General features: G+C 39.6%; 1 protein-coding gene and 1 pseudogene across 6 annotated transcripts in view; one reads left to right on the top strand and one right to left on the bottom strand.

Moving 5' to 3' along the window:
* CDC14A (cell division cycle 14A) overlaps window positions 1-22434 on the bottom strand; it is a 181561-nt gene that overhangs the window by 126563 nt on the left and 32564 nt on the right. For 5 of the 6 annotated variants that reach the window (XM_035017924.1, XM_035017928.1, XM_035017925.1 and 2 more), the window contains one exon: window positions 19349-19441. In XM_035017924.1, coding sequence (XP_034873815.1) covers window positions 19349-19441 — 93 coding nt within the window. Of the gene's footprint in view, window positions 1-19348; window positions 19442-22434 lie in introns of those variants that run through there. The other variant, XM_035017926.1, reaches the window with a different exon arrangement.
* Window positions 7260-7357, top strand: LOC118020495 (annotated as a pseudogene).

Consider the following 22434-nt stretch of genomic DNA (forward strand, 5'->3'; position numbering starts at 1 on the left):
GGACCCCGTTTTATCAAATCCATTGTCAAAATATCAGAAGATCCTTGAGGTGGTCCACATCTTTCCCCAACAAAGTACATGTAACCAGAAGAGAATTGATGCTGTACTCATTTTTCCTTATGTGAGCTTCTCATGAACAAAAGAGTAAGAACACCAGGCTAGGTTTATTTTTAGGAGAGGAAAGCAATTACCAGTAACCAGCAAAGAATGAGCCACCAAAGTCCATCGAATTTTATTTTATGTGAACATCCACAAAAACACACTGGGAGGTGAGAAACTCGGCAAAGAGTTGAAACATAAAACTTCTAAAGTCTCTTCCTTGGCTCCCAACACTTTGGTTCTCAGACTTCTTAAGTGTCAGGGCACTTAATTTATAAACTGCTTTTTCCTGAAGACAGCATTAAGTTTAACTGTCGTATGCAAGCACAAACAAAATGTTTAATTTTACTCTTTTTAGCAACATTTCTCTTCTTAATCATTTCCTTTCATTATAACCAAGGACTGAGAAAACAATACCTACATTCAGCTTTAAAACTTAAAAAAAAAAAAAGAAAAGAAAAAAGCCAAACATTCCTCAAATGCACATTGACTCTACTTTTGTTCTCATTGTTTATGGAAATAAAAATATTCAGTGTTAAACGATCACTTACAAATTAGATAGTTAAAAAAAAAAAAAAAACAAATTAGATAGTTAAGTCTGATTGCAAACCAGAAATGCAACTGAATATTTAAAACAGCCTGTATTTTATTCTATCTATTTTAAATCTACTGTACTGAATAGTCTAATTAAAACAAGAATGAATGCACCTTGTCTTTAACACATTATAAAGGAAGGTAAGTTGTTCTCCCTGTTCTTCCAGTTTTGAGTCTATTATAAGTCACAGAGTATGAGGCCTGCAAAGACAATGCATTTGCTGAATAAATATGGAGGCCACACTAAGTCTAGAAGTCAGACAGAATCTGATGCCAGGCCTCCATCCGCATTGCTTATTTCTGCCCTAAAAATACTTAACACTCATCTGACATCCTTATGAGAACAAGGTCTAGGAATGACTGTACTCTTTGGCTGAGCTGATGTTTGCTCTGAAATATTCTCAAGTGACATCTCTTTACATTTTAAATTGGATTTGAGATTTGATACACAGTGGACTTTATTTATTTGAGAACTCATTTAGAATAGAAATACTATCTCTGCCTCTCATGGGCGTGAAGAGAGTGAAACCAGTGGCAGCTCTTCGATGGGCAATTTAGGAAAAGTGTAGACAACATTAGCCTGATGTGTCTCCCTGTCAACTTTGACGGGAACCAGAATTTTAGTGGCTTGCAAAGATATTCTTCCAGAACTGACAGCTACAGCCCAGACAAATACACATCTCTTGCTAGCTGTGTTTCAGTAACACTTCAGGATTTTCCCGCCTGGAGAGAGCTCACGTTCCAGCACAGACACTGCCGAGCTGCTGTATCTCACTGAACTAGCACAGCCCCTTATTAAAGCAAACCAAGGAAACACTAAGCCAAGTGCTCAGCACGCAGACGTCTAAAGAGCCCCTTTTAAGGGGGAAAAGGAAAAAATATTTGGTCCCAAGAAAACCTGAGTCCCTAGTCTCACACAAGAGTATAATGCTGTTATATTACGACGCACAGGTAAACATAACCCTGTATATCATCCATCATTCATCGTCAGAAGCCAGTCCCTATATGAAACACAAAAACAGACTCACTCCAGAATATTACTTGAATAATGCTCTCAAATGGAATGGTTCCATGTCAAAAATTCCTCATGCTGAGTTTCACTGATTACTTCTGGATATAGTATGAATTTTATGTCATAAAACCTCGCAAATTAAGAAAGAAAAGCAAGGGCGCCTGGGTGGCTCAGTTGGTTAAGCGACTGCCTTCAGCTCAGGTCATGATCCTGGAGTCCCAGGATCGAGTCCCGCATCAGGCTCCCTGCTCGGCGGGGAGCCTGCTTCTGCCTCTGACCCTCCCCCCTCTCATGTGCTCTCTCTCTCTCATTCTCTCTGTCTCAAATAAATAAATAAAATCTTTAAAAAAGAAAGAAAGAAAGAAAGAAAGAAAGAAAGAAAGAAAGAAAGAAAGAAAGAAAGAAAGAAAGAAAGAAAAGCAAAAAAAAAGTGGTATGTTCTTTAAGCCAAGAATTTGATCGAGCTTAGAAGGCAAAGACCGTAACTTCATTTATGATGAAGATACAGATGACAGATCCACAACAGACCAAGCATCAGTGTTTGAATTCTCTTAACACCTATAACCAATTATAGAATGTCTTTAACTTGCAGATGAATTATATTCTAAAAGTGTATTTGTAAAGGCTAATATTGAGATCTTTGGAAACAGTTTCCCAAAGTTAAAATCTTATGGTTGTCAGTCTCTTAGGCTAGTCCAAAAATGATTATAGAGTCTACTTTATCATTAAAATCATACATCTAAAATAAAATTTGGTGGAAAACATGATTTCAAAAACTAAAAACTAAAACAAAATACTTAAATTAAAGAGGCATGTTTACTTTTTAAATTCTCTTCCCTCAATGCTAAGAATACTTGAGGAAAGCCTAGATTAGAAAAATAAAAACACGAGGAAACCAATGCACATGTTGAGAATGACTTTAAAGTGAACTGTGAATTATTTCAAATGTTTGGATTGGTACTTTAATATATCTAATTCCACTTCAAAATGCAGAACTTTCCCCAATATTTGGCATTATGATTAGGACTGAGTCCAAATCAGAGGCAAAAGGAGGCGTGACAAATAACGAGAGGAGAAAGATTTTCTTGCTGTAAACAAAAGGAGATAATTGGGAAGAAATGTGGATGAGGAAAGTCAGAAACTTTCTGGACAAACACAGATTGCCAAACTCTCCAGGAATGGAACCCAACCAGGGTGGGAAAGCAACTTACAGCAGCTTAGGCAGAGGAAGGAGGTAGACCAATTAAATGTATTCATTTTAGCAACTAGAACAAGCACCTGAGGAACAAAAAAAGAAGCCTTTTCGAATATAGTCATCTTATTCTTTTCCAAATTGAAGACAGAATCCACATAGCACATGAACTAAATCTCAGATCTAGAATCTCATAGTAACTTGTAACTACTGTTCTTTGAATTGACTCAAGAATAGAAAACCAACAATGAACACAAACAAGGAACTGGTTGTTCTTTTCCAGTATTTACAAAGATTTGTTGCTTAGAGAAAGTGGGAGAAACAAGAGCTTTGCCCATCAGTCAGGTGTTTGCAGAAAGCATTCCAGGGCCATTTTACTGTGCATTAGCCCAACCTGTTCAAAAATATGCCACATGACAGAACTGTCCTTCAGGAACATAATGGAATGAATCATTCTGAAATGTGTATAGACTTTTTTTTTTTTAAAGATTGTATTTATTTATTTGAGAGAGAATGAGATAGAGAGCATGAGAGGGGGGAGGGTCAGAGAGAGAGGCAGACTCCCTGCTGAGTAGGGAGCCCAACGTGGGACTCGATCCAGGGACTCCAGGATCATGACCTGAGCCGAAGGCAGTCGCTTAACCAAACTGAGCCACCCAGGCGCCCTGTGTATAGACTTTTTAAAGAAGTAACCATGTTCCCTAAAAGTTTATTAATTCCACAAACAGTACAACTGAAACAAGTGAAGGCAATTCCACCTTAAATAAAAGTAACTTAAATCCAACCAACAGGGGCGCCTGGGTGGCTCAGTCGTTAAGCGTCTACCCTCTGCTCGGGTCATGATCCCAGGGTCCTGGGATCGAGCCCCGCATTGGGAGCCCCACATCGGGCTCCCTGCTTGGCGGGAAGCCTGCTTCTCCCTCTCCCACTCCCCCTGCTTGTGTTCCCTCTCTCACTGTGTGTCTCTCTGTCAGATAAATAAATAAATAAAATCTTTTTAAAAAAAAATCCAACCAACAGATCTATTGCATGCATAGCCAATATATATAACATATAGGAAGTCTATCCACCTACCCTGCAGTTACTGGAAATTTCCCTCCCTTTCCAGCTCACTGCTGTAGCTAAACCTCACTACTTCCAGAAAGTCATCCCCCCACTTCACCCTGGTCAGTGATTTCTCACCCTGTCTTGATCAGCAGCAAGACTCGAGGACAGATATACTTGTAGTAAGAAAAACAAGGAAGGAGAAGAAAGGAAAAGAAGGAGATGAGCAGAGAATTTGCCACAGTTTTACACACAGGTGATTCATTTCTTCATTCAGTAAAGAATTACTGGTACCAGGCACCATAGATAACACCAAGAACAAGTCAAATATATTCCTAGCCTCAGGATTATCACTTCTACATTACTTCATATCTTCTAAGAGAAGCCAGGGGGGATGCCTGGGTGGCTCAGTCAAGCGTCTGCCTTCGGCTCAGGTCATGATCCCAGGGTCCTGGGATCGAGTCCCACATTGGGCTCCCTGCTCGGCAGGAAGCCTGCTTCTCCCTCTCCCACTCCCCCTGCTTGTGTTCCTGCTCTCTCTGTCAAATCAATAAATAAAATCTTTAGGAAAAAAAAAAAAAGATGAGTAGAGAATGCTTATTAAACAATGAAGGCTACAGGAGCCCTCTACTTCCCTCTTTCGACTAAGCTACCAGGAAAATCATAAAAATTCAAGTTTTAAGCGTGAGCAAGTCAGAGCCAGATTCTGTGACATGTAACCAAAAAACTCAAAGTATGACAATACTGCTATTCTACATAGGAGCCAATGAAGAAAGGAGCGGGGAAAGGAAGGAAACAAAGCAACAGGAGAGAAGTGATCAGAAACGGAGGGAGCAAAAAGAGGTGGAAGTAGCAGGGAAAACACAAAGATAAAGGAGAGCCACGCAGAGATAACTAGGAGTGGTAGATGAGTAACAAACAGCCCTAAAGGAAGCCAAGGGCAAAGTGTAAGAAAACGGGCAACTTGTTATTTCACACAGTGGCGCTAACCGAGACTCTGGGCGTCTCAATAAGCTGGGGACTGCTAACTAACAGAGGAAGAAGGACTGGAATGCTAAAAGTAGAGGGGTTCTGGGTCCTCCCTGTTCTTCCTCTTGGGTCCAGTTCCTTAATTTCTCTGGGTTTCCTAGCGCGGTAAGGAGGAGGAGCGGCGAAGGGTAGGGGTGGGCAGGCAGGGCAAAGAGAGGACCTCTCTCTCAGATCTGTCTGCTTCTGTAACTTAGGGCAAAATCACTGTACTATACACAGCTCCACTGCAGCAATTAATTCTTCAGAGGAGAAATTAGTCCCTGAATTGCTATGGTAGATACGGTAAAAGCCAGAATCCCATCCTACAGTCTTTGTACTTAACTTCAGATCTAGGTCAACCAATATTCCTTTAAAAAAGTAAAATAGAGTTTATACAAAGAGTCTAGTGGCCCACATTCTGGGTCAATCCCAAAATTCCTTGTTGTAATAGAAGGATCTTAATCAACAACTTAAATCTGACTTCCTCTTCCATGAATTCAGAAGGAAAACATTGTCATCAGTGAGTACACATGTATAAAATGTAGTATCTAATATCTTTTTTTTAACTCTCTGCTGATAATGGCATAGCCTAATGCCAGGATATCCTAAAGTGGATGTGGTTGGTTTTTAATTCATACATCTGACTTGGAAACAAGCAAACAAAATGATTTTAGAAACGGTTTTAATCCCATTTTGTCACTCTTTCCATTATTTCACAGATGTGTTTCCAGGAAAAGAATAAAACTTAACATGTGGCTCCAGGTAAAAGATGTAGCTTGCTGTCAAAACTACTACTCACTGGCAGACACTGAGAATTTTCTCAGAATTTCAGACATTTCTGAAGGGAACAGAAATATTTTATCACATTCAACTAGTGGGATTTTAAGTGTCCCCAATTCCAAGGCAGACAATAGAAGATGCTATTAGAAGAGTTACAGCATATCCATCAATTCTTTGTACAGGATGGGTCCATTCCCATAGCTTTTAACAAGCAGTTGATTTCAAATTAAAGCATTACAGCCAAGACCCCGGTGACAGAAGTCAAGGCCAGGAGCTGGGGGTAGGAGTGGTGTGATGTAGACCCCAGGTATGGAGTCCATCTGCATCATTTCAAACATGCTATTAACATGAGATCAGTCACCATTGGAAATCTGAATCCCCTCCAGGGCTGTCTCATACTTCACTCATTCCTCTATTCCTTAAAACAAGAGCTAGGCTCTATGCTAGGCACTGGGGATACAAACACGAGGAAGAGTCATCCCTTCCCTCAAGGAGCTCACTCTAGTGGAAGACAGATGGCAAAGCAAGTGATTGCAAGGAGCTTATTCTAGCAGTTGATACGGCACATAATCAACTGTAAGACGAGGTAAAAAAAAAAAAAAAAAACGCTAGCATTAAGCCACGGTCTGGGTCAAATAATAAGAAATGACAAAATAAACAACCGGGGGGTGGGGAGGATAGGGGAGGAGTAGGCAAACAAATTATGGAGAAAACATCAGGAAAGGTTTCTCTGAGAAGGGAATTGTGGTTTTCTCTTATTACTTAGAAATTTCCCAAAGCAAGCCCCACTAAATGACTCACACACCACCTCTCAACATAAGTGTAATGTCTGATTCATCCCACAGTACGTATCTTCACATGGAAAGGCTTGTCTGTCTACTCATTAATTTGAAACTATGAACCACGAATGTCACTCCCCTATTCGATAATGCTCTGAGGTACTGCACCAACTCCAAACAGTTCTTTCAGACTGAGGTAACAGTTTCCTAGTCCTCCCACTATTCTCTTTGATTAACTGTGAATTTGCTAACTACATCCCTGGCTTTCAGTCCTCATTATAAAAGTTTGGTTTTCCATAATGAAAACTCAGGGGCCCTACAAGCATTTGTCATGGGGCGGTGAGGAGGGTGGGCACAGGGGACGCAAGGCTGGGGCAGAGGAGCAATAAAGAAGAGAACTAAGAAAGACACACAGGGCAGAGTGGCGCTAACAGAGGAACCTAGTAGCTGACATGGGCATGGCTAAGTTTACTCACACGGTCACCATGTTTTGGGCACTAAAGGTCTTAGGAATAACCCAACACACAGCAACCTCACCAGGAGCTCCAGTTAGCTCCTCCTTTATTTAAAATTTCAGAAAATACATATGGAGAGGGCTTTTTATTTCAATTCACTGTCCACAATGGGGAAAAGGCTACTATTTTACTCACTATATCAAACAGAAGAGATTTCGTGAAATGAAACTTACATAGATTAAAATTATGCATTCAAAAACTCTTATAAACCTAAGGTTTAAGATTAGATGTCACACATAGCTTCTCGGCCTTTTGGCTAAGATCAAGTGTAGTATCTGTTCTTATCAGTTTAATATTAGATGTCACAAAGTGCATAGGGCATCACATACCATCAGCATGAATATAGAAACCACACTGAACGAGGCAGTCCCATCACAGACTCAGAAACCGGCTCAGCGCTGGCTCCCCAGGTCCCCCAGTGCTGACCCAAGCACAGGCTTCTCTCATTCAAGGTTATCACAAGTGAATAAAGGTACATTTTGGCTGCCAGGAAGAAGGGGATGCATAGGCGCTTGAGGGAAACATAGTGATTCAAATGAAAGTGAGATAAGAAAAGACAGATTGCATTACTTGAGGTTTTAAACAAACTCAGCTTTTCCCAGCCATCAAGTATCAACTGAGTCAATATCATGTGGAGGCCAGCTAGACATCTTGATATTTAGACAGAGGAGCTTTTTGAAGAGTTCAGAACACTTTCCATTTTCCTCAGGTTGTTCATGTTTAATCGTGGGCTAACCCAGATGGGCCAAACAATCCCCTGTGTATTCCGTGCCAAAACTGATACCCTAAAAAATATGCAAATACATTTTAGATTGAAGCATAGTAAGCAGATTCTGCAATGGCTGTGTTTTGCAAACTGCAGGTAACTACCCATTATTGAGTAGCAAAATCAGTTTAATAGGGTAAAGATTTTTTTTTTTCATAAAATAGGGCAGAATATAAAATGTCAGTATACCTCACCTATTGTAAAGGAAGAATTGTTTCATGAACATTTTGTTTCAGTTATACATGTGAATGGTGTGTGTGTGTGAGTGTGTGTACTAAGGGGCAGTGTGAAATATGGTTCTTACTGTGGTTTATAGTGAAAGAAGTTTGGAAAGCCCTGTCCTGAGATCCGGTCTAAACTGCTTCATGTCATTCCTTGGTTCTCCTGTTCTATCACTTCTGACACTCAGACTTACTCTAAGCAATTCATGGACATCACCAAAGCAAGTGTGAGCAGAATTGCCACTGCATCTGGCTGGTACATAAAGGTATTTGGGGTATTAGCCCCGTTAGCCAGAATTAAATCTCAGAAGCTACCTGGAAAAGAAACTGCATGAGTGAGTGAAACACTGCTTTGTAACTGGAAAACCCTGCCCTTCCACACTACATGCGATTTTGAATCTTCTGCAGAATATTCTGGTTTAGATGTAGCATTATTCTAAGACTAGCACTGCTCAGTTATATGCTGTGAATGGATGAAGCTCCAACTAGGAACTTGGGGATTTGGGTTCTAGTCTCTCACTAACTGAATTTGACCTTGGGCAAGGTACGTGGTCTCTCTGGGCTCAGATTCTCTGACTGAAACATGAGAAAGCAGGACTGCAGAAGAGTTTTTCCTAGTGAATTTCTTGTAGAGGTACCTTAAGGGTTCTGCAAAAGTGAGTCTACTTTTCTAAATTAACATACATTTATTTTTAGACAATAGACACAATAAACAATAAACAATAGCAAAAACAATAAACACAATCAATAAACACAATCAAATGGATTCAATATCGATTTTTACCAAGGTGGAAATCACCATGGCAGTTCTTTAGCAGCCAAATAACTTCATTTTGCATAAAACTTGGATGTATTACCTCCAGAGGTATATATTCTGCATATATTCTATTCTATATATGCATATATTCTATATATATATATATAATTCTGTATATATTCTCATAAATATCTCATTGAGTAGGAACTTATAGTGCTTCACTAGGGATACATCTAAATGTGAGTCTGTTCTGTCCAGACATTCGTATAAAACTGAACAGAGACAGCTCCGAAACATGTAATTGCCAGGTGAGGCCCAGGCAAACATATATATGACGTGTTAATTGCAGACTAACCCAGATGGGCCGATCACCTGCACTCACATCAGGCATTACAAATACATTTCAAGTGACACTCTGATAACAGGCAATCTCTTCAAGGCCTCGGGTACCTCTTTTTAATTTTTTTTCCATAAAAAAATGCATCCAGTTTAAATTTTTAAAGATCCAACTCTGATTAAAAAGTTTTCTAGTATTCTTCCTTTAAGCTTTTGGGTTACTTCTTACTGAAAATTATCATAAAATTGCAAGGACAGCTGTTAAAAAAAATTACTGACATTCGTTAGCAACAAATGTATAACGTATAAGGTTTTTCCCCTATTGAGAAAAACAAAAAATTCTGAGGCCAAAATTAAGACTCTCATCCATAATACTGATTTCAAATGCTTGTATATTAACAAAGCCCATTTCAGTTCTAAAATTGCAGTTACATAAGACATTTTGTCTTACTCAGTAACTTTAAAAGTAGAAAATAATACCTTAAGACACTATGATTCTTGCTATTATTTTTTTAAATCTTTTTTTTAAAGATTTTATTTATTTATTTGACAAAGAGAGACACAGCGAGAGAGGGAACACAAGCAGGGGGCGTGGGAGAGGGAGAAGCAGGCTTCCCACGGAGCAGGGAGCCCGACGCGGGGCTCGACCCCAGGACCCTGGGATCACGACCCGAGCCGAAGGCAGACGCTTAACAACTGAACCACCCAGGCGCCCCTCTTGCTATTACTTTTACAATTAGTCCTGACTTCAAAATTTATTATCAAGTACTACAGCTTTTAAATTATTCCATATTAAACTTTCAAGAATTGTGGAAGATTAACTTTTATTTATCAATGTTTATATCAATGTTATTAATATTTATTTATTAAACATTCAGCCATTCGTGCCACAAATATTTACTGAGCACTTAGGGTATGTCCCACAATGTTCTACATGCTGGAGCTACTGTGAGGTACAAAACAAAGTTCCTTCCCTTAAAGGGAAAGATAATAAACAAGTAAATACACAATTCCAAGCAGTGAAAAAGTACATCCCTTTTATTCAGTATATAAGTGCAACAAATGGACGTAAGCTTTGTCACAGAGAAAGTATGTCTTTTCAAGGCTACTAAGATTCAAAAATTTGTGCTGTAAGCATAATGTATCAGCACTTAAATTTATAGTACTAAATACAGCGTGTGCATGTGTGTGTATGTGTGTTGTGTGTGTACATATGTATGTGTATATAAATTTGTGAGCTTATTTATAGCATAGAGGAAGGTCATTATCAGGATGCCAAAAGGAGAATAGAAAAAAAAAATACTGAAAAGATTTATTCAGTTAAACTTGAGAAACACACCTTTCACCAAAGAAAAGCAAACAGCTAATTTTCCTAGACCACAGCTAATTGTCACACGCAAAGGGGGAGTGGGGGGCGGGAATAAAAGATAATATTGCTCCTCCTAGATGCTGAAGACTAACGGAATTTCCAAATTCAAGGAATTTGAAATTGAAAATGCTGTGTGACCTTAGGGAGCCTCACCTGTTTTTAAAACCACCAAAAATACAAGCCTACAGGGATAAAAGCCTGTCTGGCCCATTTAAAGGCAATACCACAAAAGCATTCTTGCCTATCAAGCTGTAAAAGGAAGGAACTGCAAAACAGGAAACTGCCCTGCCCCAGCCTTGTGCCACACCCCCCTTCCTCTCCACAATTTCCATAAGCAGAAGAAGCAAACGCTGTTAGATTTACTGAGAAGCCACAGAGGTTGACAGAACACTAGTAGCTGACATCTGCTTTATTACTGTTTCAATAAATATTTAAGGTAAATGTCTTTATTATTCTGAACCAACATTTTTCTTGATGATTTCACCTATGTTTTTAGATAACATGTGCTTAACCTATAGCTTCTTGATGACAAGTTAAAGCAGTTCTGAAATTGCAATTTACAGATGAATTGTGAATTAGAGATTAAGGAAACTAACATGTTTGTCCCAAATGATAAAAACAAAAACAAATTCAGAGTTAGTTGGCTTAGATTACCACTTTTCAGTGGTTTAAGCACATATACATGAACCACTTTTAAATAATACTATCCTGAATATAATTTTCTGTATATTCAGTAGACCACTAGGCGTTGAATAATCAATAGATCCATTTTCAGCAGTTCCTTTGTATTCAGATATACGTAAGTACTTATTAACATAGCATTTTGAAAAGTAACAGAATTTAAGGTTTATGGACTTCTTAATTTCTTACAGAAGCTTGGACTGATGGATGTGATTTCTAGAGGTCTACATCTATTGATACAAATTAGATTCAGGGAAATGACTTCTTTCCTTTTTTTTTTTTAAGATTTATTTATTTATTTGAGAGAGAGCAAGTGTGGGGTGGGGAGGGGCAGAGGGAGAGGGAGAGAGAGAATCTCAAGCAGACTCCCTACTGAGTGCAGAGCCCAACTCAGAGCTCCTTCGATCTCATGATCCCCTAGATCATGACCCGAGCCAAAATCAACAGTCGGACACTTAACTGACTGAGCCACCCAGGAGCCCCGAAATGAATTCTTTTCTTTTTCTTTTCTTTTTTTTAAGATTTTATTTATTTATTTGACAGAGAGAGAGACAGCGAGAGAGGGAACACAAGCAGGGGGAGTGGGAGTGGGAGAGGGAGAAGCAGGCTTCCCGCCGAGCAGGGAGTCCAATGCGGGGCTCGATCCCAGGACCCTGGGATCCGAAGGCAGACGCCCAACTGACTGAGCCACCCAGGTGCCCCGAATTCTTTTCTTAAAGGAAAGAAGAAACTGATGATTTTCAACTTTTAATGGTCCAAATACAGGAAACAGATTTTCAAAACACCAACTAGTCAAAAGTTAATAAATCTACAAATAAATACAGGAATAATAAGTCTCATTAATAATCAAAAAATGATTAGTAAAACAATGAGGTATCATTTTCACTAATTAGATTTCTAGATTTTTAATGTCTATACCCAGTATGCAAAGGTATATGACGCAGGAGATTTAGTTCACATAATGCCAAATTTAGTACAAACTGGCTTAAGTATGTTAATATGCTCCAAGAACCTAAAAAATGCTTAGGAGCACCTGAGTGGCTCAATGGGTTAAATATCTGACTCTTGATTTTGGCTCAGGTCATGATCTAAGGGTCATGGGATGGAGTCCAACATTGGACTCCACACTCAGCGGGGAGTCTGCCTGAGATTCTCTCTCTCCTTCTGCTCTTCCCCTCCACGTGCACACACACTCTCTCTCTCAAATAAATAAATAAATATTTTTTTTAAATGCTTACATTTTTAAAATCTATTAATCCTACTTCTGGTGATCTAAAGACAAAAATCCAGAAAAAAAATATTTATAATGCCAAATGATATTTGTCACATTCTAAGAAAATGTTGCAAAGGCATCTAAAATGTTAAACAAACAATGGTATGTGCTCTAAATGGAATATTATTTCATCATCTAAGTAGCAAAAAGGCAAAACATATGGAGGCCAAGTGAAAAAAGGCTGACAAAACTATGTTGCAATTATACTTCAGTGACTATTCAGGTTTAGAATGATGTCACTGCAGGAGAATTTTCCTACTTTTCTTCTATAATGTGGTTATGCCACTTTTTTAATTAAAAAAACTTCTTAATTAAATTCACTGAATTATCCCCTTTCAAACTAGATATTTAAAATATATTTAATCATTTCCCAACCCCCCCACCAAGGAAACATCTTCCCCTCCATGCTGTTCTCCCCCCCCCCCCAATATTCCTTCACAAACTTGGCCTACTGGGGTTGGTCATCATTGATCCCTCCCTCCCCTCAGGTTTGACCCTGGTCCCCAAACACCCTCCCCAGAAGGCACAGAGTTATTCACCTTACATCCTCAACTCCCAGAACAAGGCCTCATGAATAAGGGCTGGAAAAACACTTGTCGATTTATATTTATCCAATTTGGCACCTATTGCACATTTTTCTCAATTTTTTATTACTTATCTGTCCCCCATTTTAAGCCAGGCATTCATTCTTTTTCCTCTTTTTCATCTTTTTGCATTCCCCAGAGCCCACCGCAGCGCTGGGTCACTGGGTCAAGCTCATCTGAGCTAAATAAATATTTACTGAACTAAAGAATGCCTGAATACACTAATCAAAAATGAGAAATTTGCTTGGTTCGGACAGTTTCTTCCTTTAAAATGCAAATAACAACCTACAAAAAAAAAATTGCGTACCATACCTTCCAGTGATTTATCCTAAGCAATCAACAGATTAACAACCATCTGAGTGTCACTGAGCCAAGAAAGGGTGTAAGTGTAAAATGGGGTGGAAAGGAGGAGCAGGCTTCAGCTCTTCAGGGGAGGTAAGACAATAGCTCAGAAAACTTTCTGGAAGGCCACACAACTTTTCTGCCTAGAGCTGCCAGCCATTCCTAAATGCTTAAAATGCCAGGCACTGCCCCAGGACACCTGCATGAACATGACCTCCTGCAGTCCTCACCACAACTATGTTAGGTGGGTAAGATGTTGTTTAACATTTTAGATGCCTTTGCAACATTTTCTTAGAATATTATTATCTCTATTTTAAAGATGAAAAAAACTGGTGAATTTGGATGAGTTAAATAACTAGCTCAAGACATAAAACTACCAAGCAGATTCAAGGCCAAACCTGTGGCTCCCTGCTCATGTCGCTGCTCTCAACCATTAAGCCAGATGGAGAATGGCTTCTTTGCAATTAGTAGTAGACTTAGAAGTAGAATATACCTACTAAGGCTTTAAGTGTAGTCTACAGAATAAATAGCAGACACAGACATGATTACAAAGTCTACAAACCTTAGCCTTGTCATCTCTAATTCAGACATGACATCTGGCTCAGCCCAGGTCCAGTTAATCCATAATTAGACCCCTTATTTAGCAACGTGAGGACTTAACAAGTGGGTTAAGGAAAATACATTGTGGTTACCGCCTCTGTTTAAGCATCCTCCACATATCTGGGGGGAAAAAAAGGAATCTTAATACTTTAACTCTGAACTTCATTTTCTAAGCTAAACCATCACATTTGTTGTAGCTTCTCACACATATTATTTTTCCAATCCTCCAGTATCATGGGCCTGATCCAAATTCTCCTTGACCTCTGTAACATAGTTCTGTGAACTGAAAGCAAGATGGTAACTAGTGAGGATTTGGTCTTTAAGCATGTAGCAAGAACCTAATTACTTCATGCTTACAGTATCTTCAGGCCATCTGCTTCAAACTCATGTCAGAGTACTGTGGTTACCACTATGAGCCAAGCATCCTGACCCCCAACTCCAGCACTGCCCTGAGTATTGTCCTGGAAGGCAAACACCTTCCCAACAAAGTTGATCTCTACTTAAAACCTGTGCCCTTCATCTCAAGAAGGATAATGTCACAGCTTAGGGATAAAGAGATACTTCCTGAGTAGGGACTTCCCTGAAACAGTGCGTATCATCTGTCTGTTCAGGTCACTGTGATCTCCAGTGGCCACATTGTTCTAGCAACCCTGGCTTTAGAATCACCCACAGAGACGGGTTTGTGGATTTCCTACTGAACATGGTGTTCTATATTTTATCTCCTTCTTAATACTCATGACAGTTCTATGAGATAAAACATAAAAAGGCTCTCCCCCACTTAGAGATAAGAAAATAGAAACACAAAAGCTTGTGTGACATACTTAAAGTCCTGATCTAACGGAGAAAACACAGGCAAAGCCGTGACTCTGTACGTGCGTGTTTGGCACAAGACGTCACACTCACAAGCAAGATATGATAGCTGCAGAACAATACGAATGTACCTAATGCTACTGAGCTGTATGCTGAAAGAGGTTAAGACTCATCACAAGGAAAAAGATGTTTTTGTCACTACGTATGCTGACAAATGTTAACTGGACTTATCATGGTGATCATCTTTCAATATATATAAATATTAAATCATTAAATTGTACATCTGAAAGTAATATAATGTTATGTCAATTATACTTCAATTAAAAAAATAATTAAAGGGACTCCTGGGTTCAGTCAGTTAAGCATCTGCCTTCAGCTCAGGTCATGAGCCCAGGGTCCTGGGATCGAATCTCGCATCGGGCTCCCTGCTCAGCGGGGACCCTGCTTCTCCCTCTGCCTGCCACTCCCCCTTCTTGTGCTCTCTCTCTGACAAATAAATAAATAAAGTTCTTAAAAAGTAGATTTAAAAAATTAAATAAGGAAATAAAAAGAAAGAAATGGCAAGACAATAAATTTTATATTGTGTGTATTTTACCACAATTTTAAAAATTAGAAAAAAAATTTCGTCCAGAAAAAAGGCAAGGTAGTGATGTGACTTTATATAGTGGGTACTGCCCTTGGACTGTGATCTCTGCTTTGATTCTGCATCTGTAAAGGCCATAGTTGACTCAGTCAAGATCACAACGTTCTGGTAATGAGGAAGATAACACTTTACACTTTATGTCCAATATGATCGTTTTCAGTTTCCCTCTGAAGTTACCTAAAGGAAGTTACCTTCCTTCCTTTTTCCATATTTTGTCTTCGCATTATTCATTCATTGTGTAGATATTTACGGAGCACCTACTATGTGCAGGGCACAGTTCTAAGCTGATGCTCAGCGTTGAAATACTGAAATAGTTCCAAACCAGTTGGTAAGTAACTGCGGTCTGCAGTATCCCATGCCCCTCCACACCGGCCACCTCATCTCTTCCCTGGGACATCCCCCACCCTGGACTTCCCCATGACTCAGCATAACAGGAAGGCTCCATGGTGACCAGCTTCCAATTCAACTGGTGAATGGCTGGGCCTAACTCCTTGTTAAATGTTTTATCGCCTCCCAGACACAGCAATGAACAGAACAGACAAGATTCCTACCCTCTGGTCTAGGAAAGAGATAATAAACAATAAACACATAAATCAATCAGATAATTTCTAAGAGTAGAGTGCTATAAAGAAAACAAAGCAACAAGGGACTAGAGAGTGACTGGGGGTGGGGGGAGCAGAGTAAAACTTGAAAAGATGTCTCTGAGGAAGTGACATTACAAGGAATCAGGAAGGCAAAGGTTTTAGGTAAAAACACTCCAGGCAGAGAGAACAGAAATATCAAGGCCTTCTGGTGGGAATAAGCTTGAGATTTTCATGGTTAGAAGGCCAGTGTGATGGGGGCATCCTGAGCAAGGAGAACACAGAGGTAGACAGGGCCAGATCAGGGAGGATCTTACTGGCATTGGTAAGGAGGTTGAATTTAACGCCAAGAACAGTGAACAAGCACTTGACAGATTTGAAACAGGGCCATGAATGATCTAATTTATATTCTTATAAGATTACTCTGAAAATTGTGTGGCAACTGTGATTAAAGAAAAGCAAGACTGTAAAAAGGAAACAATGTACGATGCTCTGGTGATCATCCAGGTGAACAGCGACAATGGCTGGAGCTAGGGGACAACAACAGAAATGGAAAGAAGTATTCTGACTCAATATATGTTTTAGAAGCAGAGCTGACCAACTTACTGATGAGTATAATATGGGAAGAGGAAACAGGAGTTAATGAAAATGACTACTATTCTTTGTTTCAGCAAGTCACTGATGGTAGTCCATTTACTGAACAGGCAACGACTGTGGCAATAAATAGTTTCGTAGAGAAAAGGAATAAAAAGTTCTGTTTTGCCACAATAAGTGTGAGATATCATTTAGAGACATAATGTGGAGATACAAACACACAGTTGGATATTTGACCTTAATAATAGGAAGATTCCCCCAGAAGATTCTGGCTTACCCAAATAGCAACATTTAATACACGTGTAACTTCATGGAGATGTATATATAATGCACATTACTGACTCTCTTCCTACAAAACTTGTGCCAACAATTAAATGCATACACACAACACGAAGTAAGGCACCAAATTCTCTTTAAGGAAAGAATATAATTCTTGGTTTTCATTTTTATTAAGTGTGTCAAAAAGCTTTCTGGGAAATGCACTCCCAAAATTGGAAAAGAAAACCAATTAGGAAATAAACGGTACAAGAATAATTACTTTCCATGGCTTCTCTGGACTGTTAACAAGCATGTAAGGCAAGCTCGTGCTGCCCTCAGCACTTCTTCAACCCTGCTGAGACTGCTTTTCCTTCATTTGGTTGCATTAAAGTGGTGGAAACTTCTGCAGCAGATCCAAGCTCAGTGCACCTATTGTGACTGAGCTTCCTTTCAAAACCCTAGAGGTGCCATTGATGAAATAAAGGATGACACCAGAAACGGGAAGGCCGGGCATTAAGAAGGAAAGAGGAGAGGGAAGAGGAGAGGGTGGGGAAGAGAGGAAGGAGAGAGGGAGCAGCGGATGACCTCTTCCTGATGGCAATCCCTTATGACGGAGGACTCCCGGGGAACATGCTCACGCGGCATCACAAAACCCCTCAGGAAAGACACGCTTGCTCACATGGCTTGAATCCAAAGGTTAGTACAGGCTCTCCATATTCTAAACATGGTGGCAATGATCAGTTTCAAATGAGTAATAATTATCAACGCAAAGTGAAAAATAAGCATGCCTGCTTAATTCAGCTTACCAGCACTTCGCTGAACCTTCACGCCAACAGCCAGCTTTTCGTGCACACTTTTAAAATAAAAGCGGTAGTCTGTCTGGCACTACAGATAATCCTCATATCCTCAGAATTGGAAGGAAACTTAGAGGTCATTATAGCCAACCCTATCAGTTTACAGATAAGGAAACTAAATAAAGCGAAGAGAGATAAAGTGGTTTACCCATCATTCCAGAGCCACTTCAGGATGAAAAAATGTTTTTAGTCATGATTCTTGATATTATACCATGCTGCCTACAGAGTGGGAAAGAAAAGTACCACAAGGGATGGCCCCAGGCTTTATTGGAGCTACATCGGGGGTAGAAAAGATGGGCAGAGCTGGACATCTCAGCCCTGGAAACAAGGCCCCAGGCTGCAGTCAGGCTGTCCGCCTGCCACTCTTCTCAGCCTACACCCTCCAATATCTGACGGTCATTCCAACGCCACCTCTGGGTTTTTTCCCCCAGAGCTTTGGTTTGATGTGGCAGAATGTGAGGTATAGTAGCTGGTGCCTCCTTCCGGCAAGATCTTCAGAAGGAGGCCGTTGAAAGGTCACACAGCAGTGTGCTTCCAGGCTTCAGAGAAGCACACCCTCCCCAAGGGTGATGGGAAATGATGCCTCGCTCCCCTGCCTTTAGACCAGCATATTCCTAAGTGCATATCACACATGCCCCTAAAAAGCTAGTACAGGTTACAGATGAGTTTTGGCCCCGATGGCTTCTGCCTTCCAAGTTTTTGCCCAATCCCAGTATATATAGAAAATTCTAGAAATAGTCGCACCAAAACTCTGCAGCACATTCACGTGGAACTCACATTTACATTTTAGTGCTTACAGAGAACAAAATTTCCAATCAAAATTATTTTGGGAAAGTCTTGTCCAGTTCTTAGGGAAGCTGTAATATATGCAGGCTTTATGTTTGGTTTGCCTACCACAAACACATGTATAGATTAATAAATGGATTGGTAAAAATAATAATAATAATAACCCTCCCCCATGCAATCTACGATTTCCTCTTTTGCAGAAGAGGAACACCTCGACAGTCTTTAAAAATCTTCCACTATACTGGGGCACCTGGATGGTTCAGTAGGGTAAGCATCTGACTCTTCCTGATCTCAGGGTTGTGAGGTTGAGCCCAGCATGAAGGCTGATTCTCTCTCTCCCAGTCCCACTGCCCCTCCCACCCCTCTCTCTTGCAAAAACAAAAACAAAAACAAAAAACACATCTTCCACTATAGGGGCGCTCGGGTGGCTCAGTCCATTATATGTCCAACTCTTGATCTCAGCTCAGGTCTTGATCTCAGGGTTATAAGTTCAAGCTCCACACTGGGCATGGAGCCTACTTAAAAAAATAAATAAAATAAAATAAATAAAAATAAATATCTTCCACTATATATTCTTTTCCCTAGAAATATTCTTTCTGGATATTCTTTTTTTAAAAACACCTATACAACTGCCAGATCCAAGCTACCCATTTTGGTTCTAAGATTCTCTCATTAGCTACTAGGAAATAAAATCTGGGAGTTAAACAGCCCATGGATAGTAGTCCACACTTTCTGTTCCATATCCATTCCCAGGGTGTTAATAATTTTCACCATCTCCCAATTCCACTGAAAAAGTGGCCTGGATTTTATGTGACAGTGTTAGCATTCCATTGGCCTGATTATAGAAAATAATCATGAAAAAGTACTTACAGCATAAGCACCTATCAAAAATGCCGCATTTGCTCTTTTCCGCTGATCAAAACAGGTGTAGTGCACTATTTTCTTTCTTGATAAACTGTATGACTGAAAAGAGGGAATAAAGAGTGTAACCATAGAGACAATGTTAAAATATACAGAAGGTAAACATCATCTCAACTTCCAAGATGTGTCACAATCAGTGAAATCTACCAACTTTCAACTTTCATTTCTATGGCATTTGTACATGAGCTTTTGAGGGGTGGAGGGTTACTGGCGTTGACTTTTTGCAGCCCAACCATGATGCCGATTTGACAATAGAACACATACTTCTCTCCAAGCAGGGAGACATGCAATGGGAAAGAATTAAATTATTGGCATCTTTACTAGTGGGAACATTTTTGAAAATTTACTCTAAATATTATATGTAAAGTCGATTCATCTTTTTTCTTTTTTGAATTTTTATTATTTAATATTTATTTATATATTATTTGTTATTATTATTTATTATTAAGTACAGTTTAAGTACAGTTGACATACAATGTTTTATTAGTTTCAGGTGTACAACATAGTGATTCCACAATACTATAGATTAAGTGTAGTTACCGTGTATCACCATACAACATTAGTACAACATTATTGATTACATCAATATGCTGTACTTTTCATCTTCGCGACTTATTTTATAACTGGAAGTTTGTACCTCTTTATCCCTTTCATCTGTTTCATCCATCCCCCCCACACCCCTCTTCTCTGGCAACCACTAGTTCATTCTCTGTATTTACAAGTTTGTTTGTGTTGTTGTTGTTATTTGTTTGTTCGTTTGTTTTGTTTTTTAGATTCCACATATAAGTGAAATTATATGGTATTTGTTTTTCTCTGCCTTATTTTACTTAGCATAATACCCTCTAGGTCCATCCATGTTGACACAAATGGCAAGTTCTTTCTTAAGGCTGAGTAATTATTCATCCTTTTTCCTTCCCTACATACCATACTCCCAAAAAAGTTATCTGTACTTTTCATATTTTACAGTTTATTTTTAAATGTGTCAATCAGTCTATTTAACTCAGAGCACCAATACTCATAATATTAACAGAGCATCAATACTCATATTTTCTTTCTAGAATGTTCTACAAAAAATCCCCTTTCACTTATCTGAAAATAAATGGTTAGTGGGAAAAGATGAACCACCAAAAGGGTGGGATCAGCAGACATCTTAATACAATACATGGACTCAAACAAACAGTTATTAAGCACCTGCTATATGCCATGCAAATGCTGCGTGCTCAAATATTCAACTAAATTCAAAACTTAGCAACTTGGTATGCTGTATACATGCTAAACATGAAAAGTAAAAAAAGCTGTTAAAATGAAATCAAAGTATTCATCAAACTCAAATAAACATAAAACAATGAGAACACTGATGCAACTAAATGAAATCTGCTCAATTTCCTCATATTCCAAAACAGTTACAGCATTTTGACAAATGGTTTTCAAAATACAGATACATAGGTACCTCTTAATATTTGCCCATAAATTCAAGCTGACTGTAAAAGCAGCTTTTTATACCTTACACACTGACCACAACCCACAGAATACCTGCTTTTACAGCTCCTTTAAAAATGTAAGAGAGCTCAACTACCCTTCTTTGTTCACCTGGCTATTTTCTACAAGGAAAAGAAACTCTTCCAACTCTGAGGTCTATTCCACAGGATACTGCAGTGTTCTGGTTTTGATGTAACCACAGAAAACATAGCTGTATTGTATACCAGCAATGAGCCTGCAAACCTTCATCATCCCTTTAGGCATTTCTTTCCTAATCAAGAATCACAGGGGCATCTGGGTGGCTCAGTTGTTAAGCATCTGCCTTCGGCTCGGGTCATGGTCCGGGGGTCCTGGGATTGAGCCCCACATTGGGCTCCCTGCTCCACGGGAAGCCTGTTTCTCCCTCTCCCTCTCCCCCTACTTGTGTTCCCTCTCTTGCTGTGTCTCTCTCTGTCAAATAAATAAATAAAATCTTAAAAAAAAAAAAAAAGAATCACGGATTCTGAAAATGGCATAGCTCTTTTAAATTGAACTTCAAAAAGTAACGGTTTGCCTCAAAGTGGGTCTCATTACTGAAGTCCTCATTTCCAGACAGACTTATGAAAATACCCCTATGAAATAAAGCTTTAAAAATACATTTTATTAAATTCAGTTCAGTCAACACACTGAAGTTATCTAAAGACGTCAAGGTCACTATCAATCATGCTGACACCTGTCTCCTTGCTTCCTCAATTTGTCGTTTGTTTTCTTTCTAAGATTTATTTATTTATTTTTGAGAGAGAGAAAGACAGCACACAAGCGGGGTGGGGGGGGTGAGGGGGCAGAGGGAGAGAGAAAGAGGAAGAGAAGCAGACCCACCCCTGAGCATGCAGCCTCATGTGGAGCTCAATTTCATGACCCTGAGATCATGATCTGAGCCGAAATCAAGAGTCAACATTTAGGGGCACCTGGGTGGCTCAGTTGGATGAGCATCTGACTCTTGGTTTTGGCTCAGGTCATGATCTCAGGGTTGTGAGACTGAGCCCCACAAAGGGCTCCATGCTCAGTGGGGAGTCTGCTTGAGATCTCTCCCTCTGTCTCCCACTGCCCCTTCCCCTGCTCATTCCCTCTTTCTCCCTCTCTCTCTCTCAAATAAATAAATACATCTTTTTAAAAAAAAGGGTCGGATGTTTAACCGACTGAGCCACCCAGGCGCCCCTGCTTCCTCAATTTGAAACCATTGTCTGCAGGACATTTCCTTTTGTTTTTATTATTTGTTTGTTGGTTTGTCTGTTGGCTTGTTCTTGCCATTTATTGTTCTCCATCAATAAGTTAGTTTTAATTTACCGAAAGGAGAGTCAAGGCCCTTAAAACTTAAGCAGATTTTTAGGTGTCTGATCCCAAACCTAAAGACTGCCTTCCAGAGGCCGGGCCCCTGCAAACATGAGTCAGGCTGAGCATAAGGACTCAGCTCTTCCGGCTCCCTGCCTCTCACTAATTACATTTCCTGGTTCCCTAAAACACCTGTGGGGAAGAAAATATCCACAACTGATCTGGAGTTTGGATTGTCTGTTTTA

Source organism: Mirounga leonina, unplaced genomic scaffold (assembly GCF_011800145.1).
Source record: "Mirounga leonina isolate KUSES-001 unplaced genomic scaffold, KU_Mleo_1.0 Mir_173, whole genome shotgun sequence".
NCBI lineage: Eukaryota > Metazoa > Chordata > Mammalia > Carnivora > Phocidae > Mirounga > Mirounga leonina.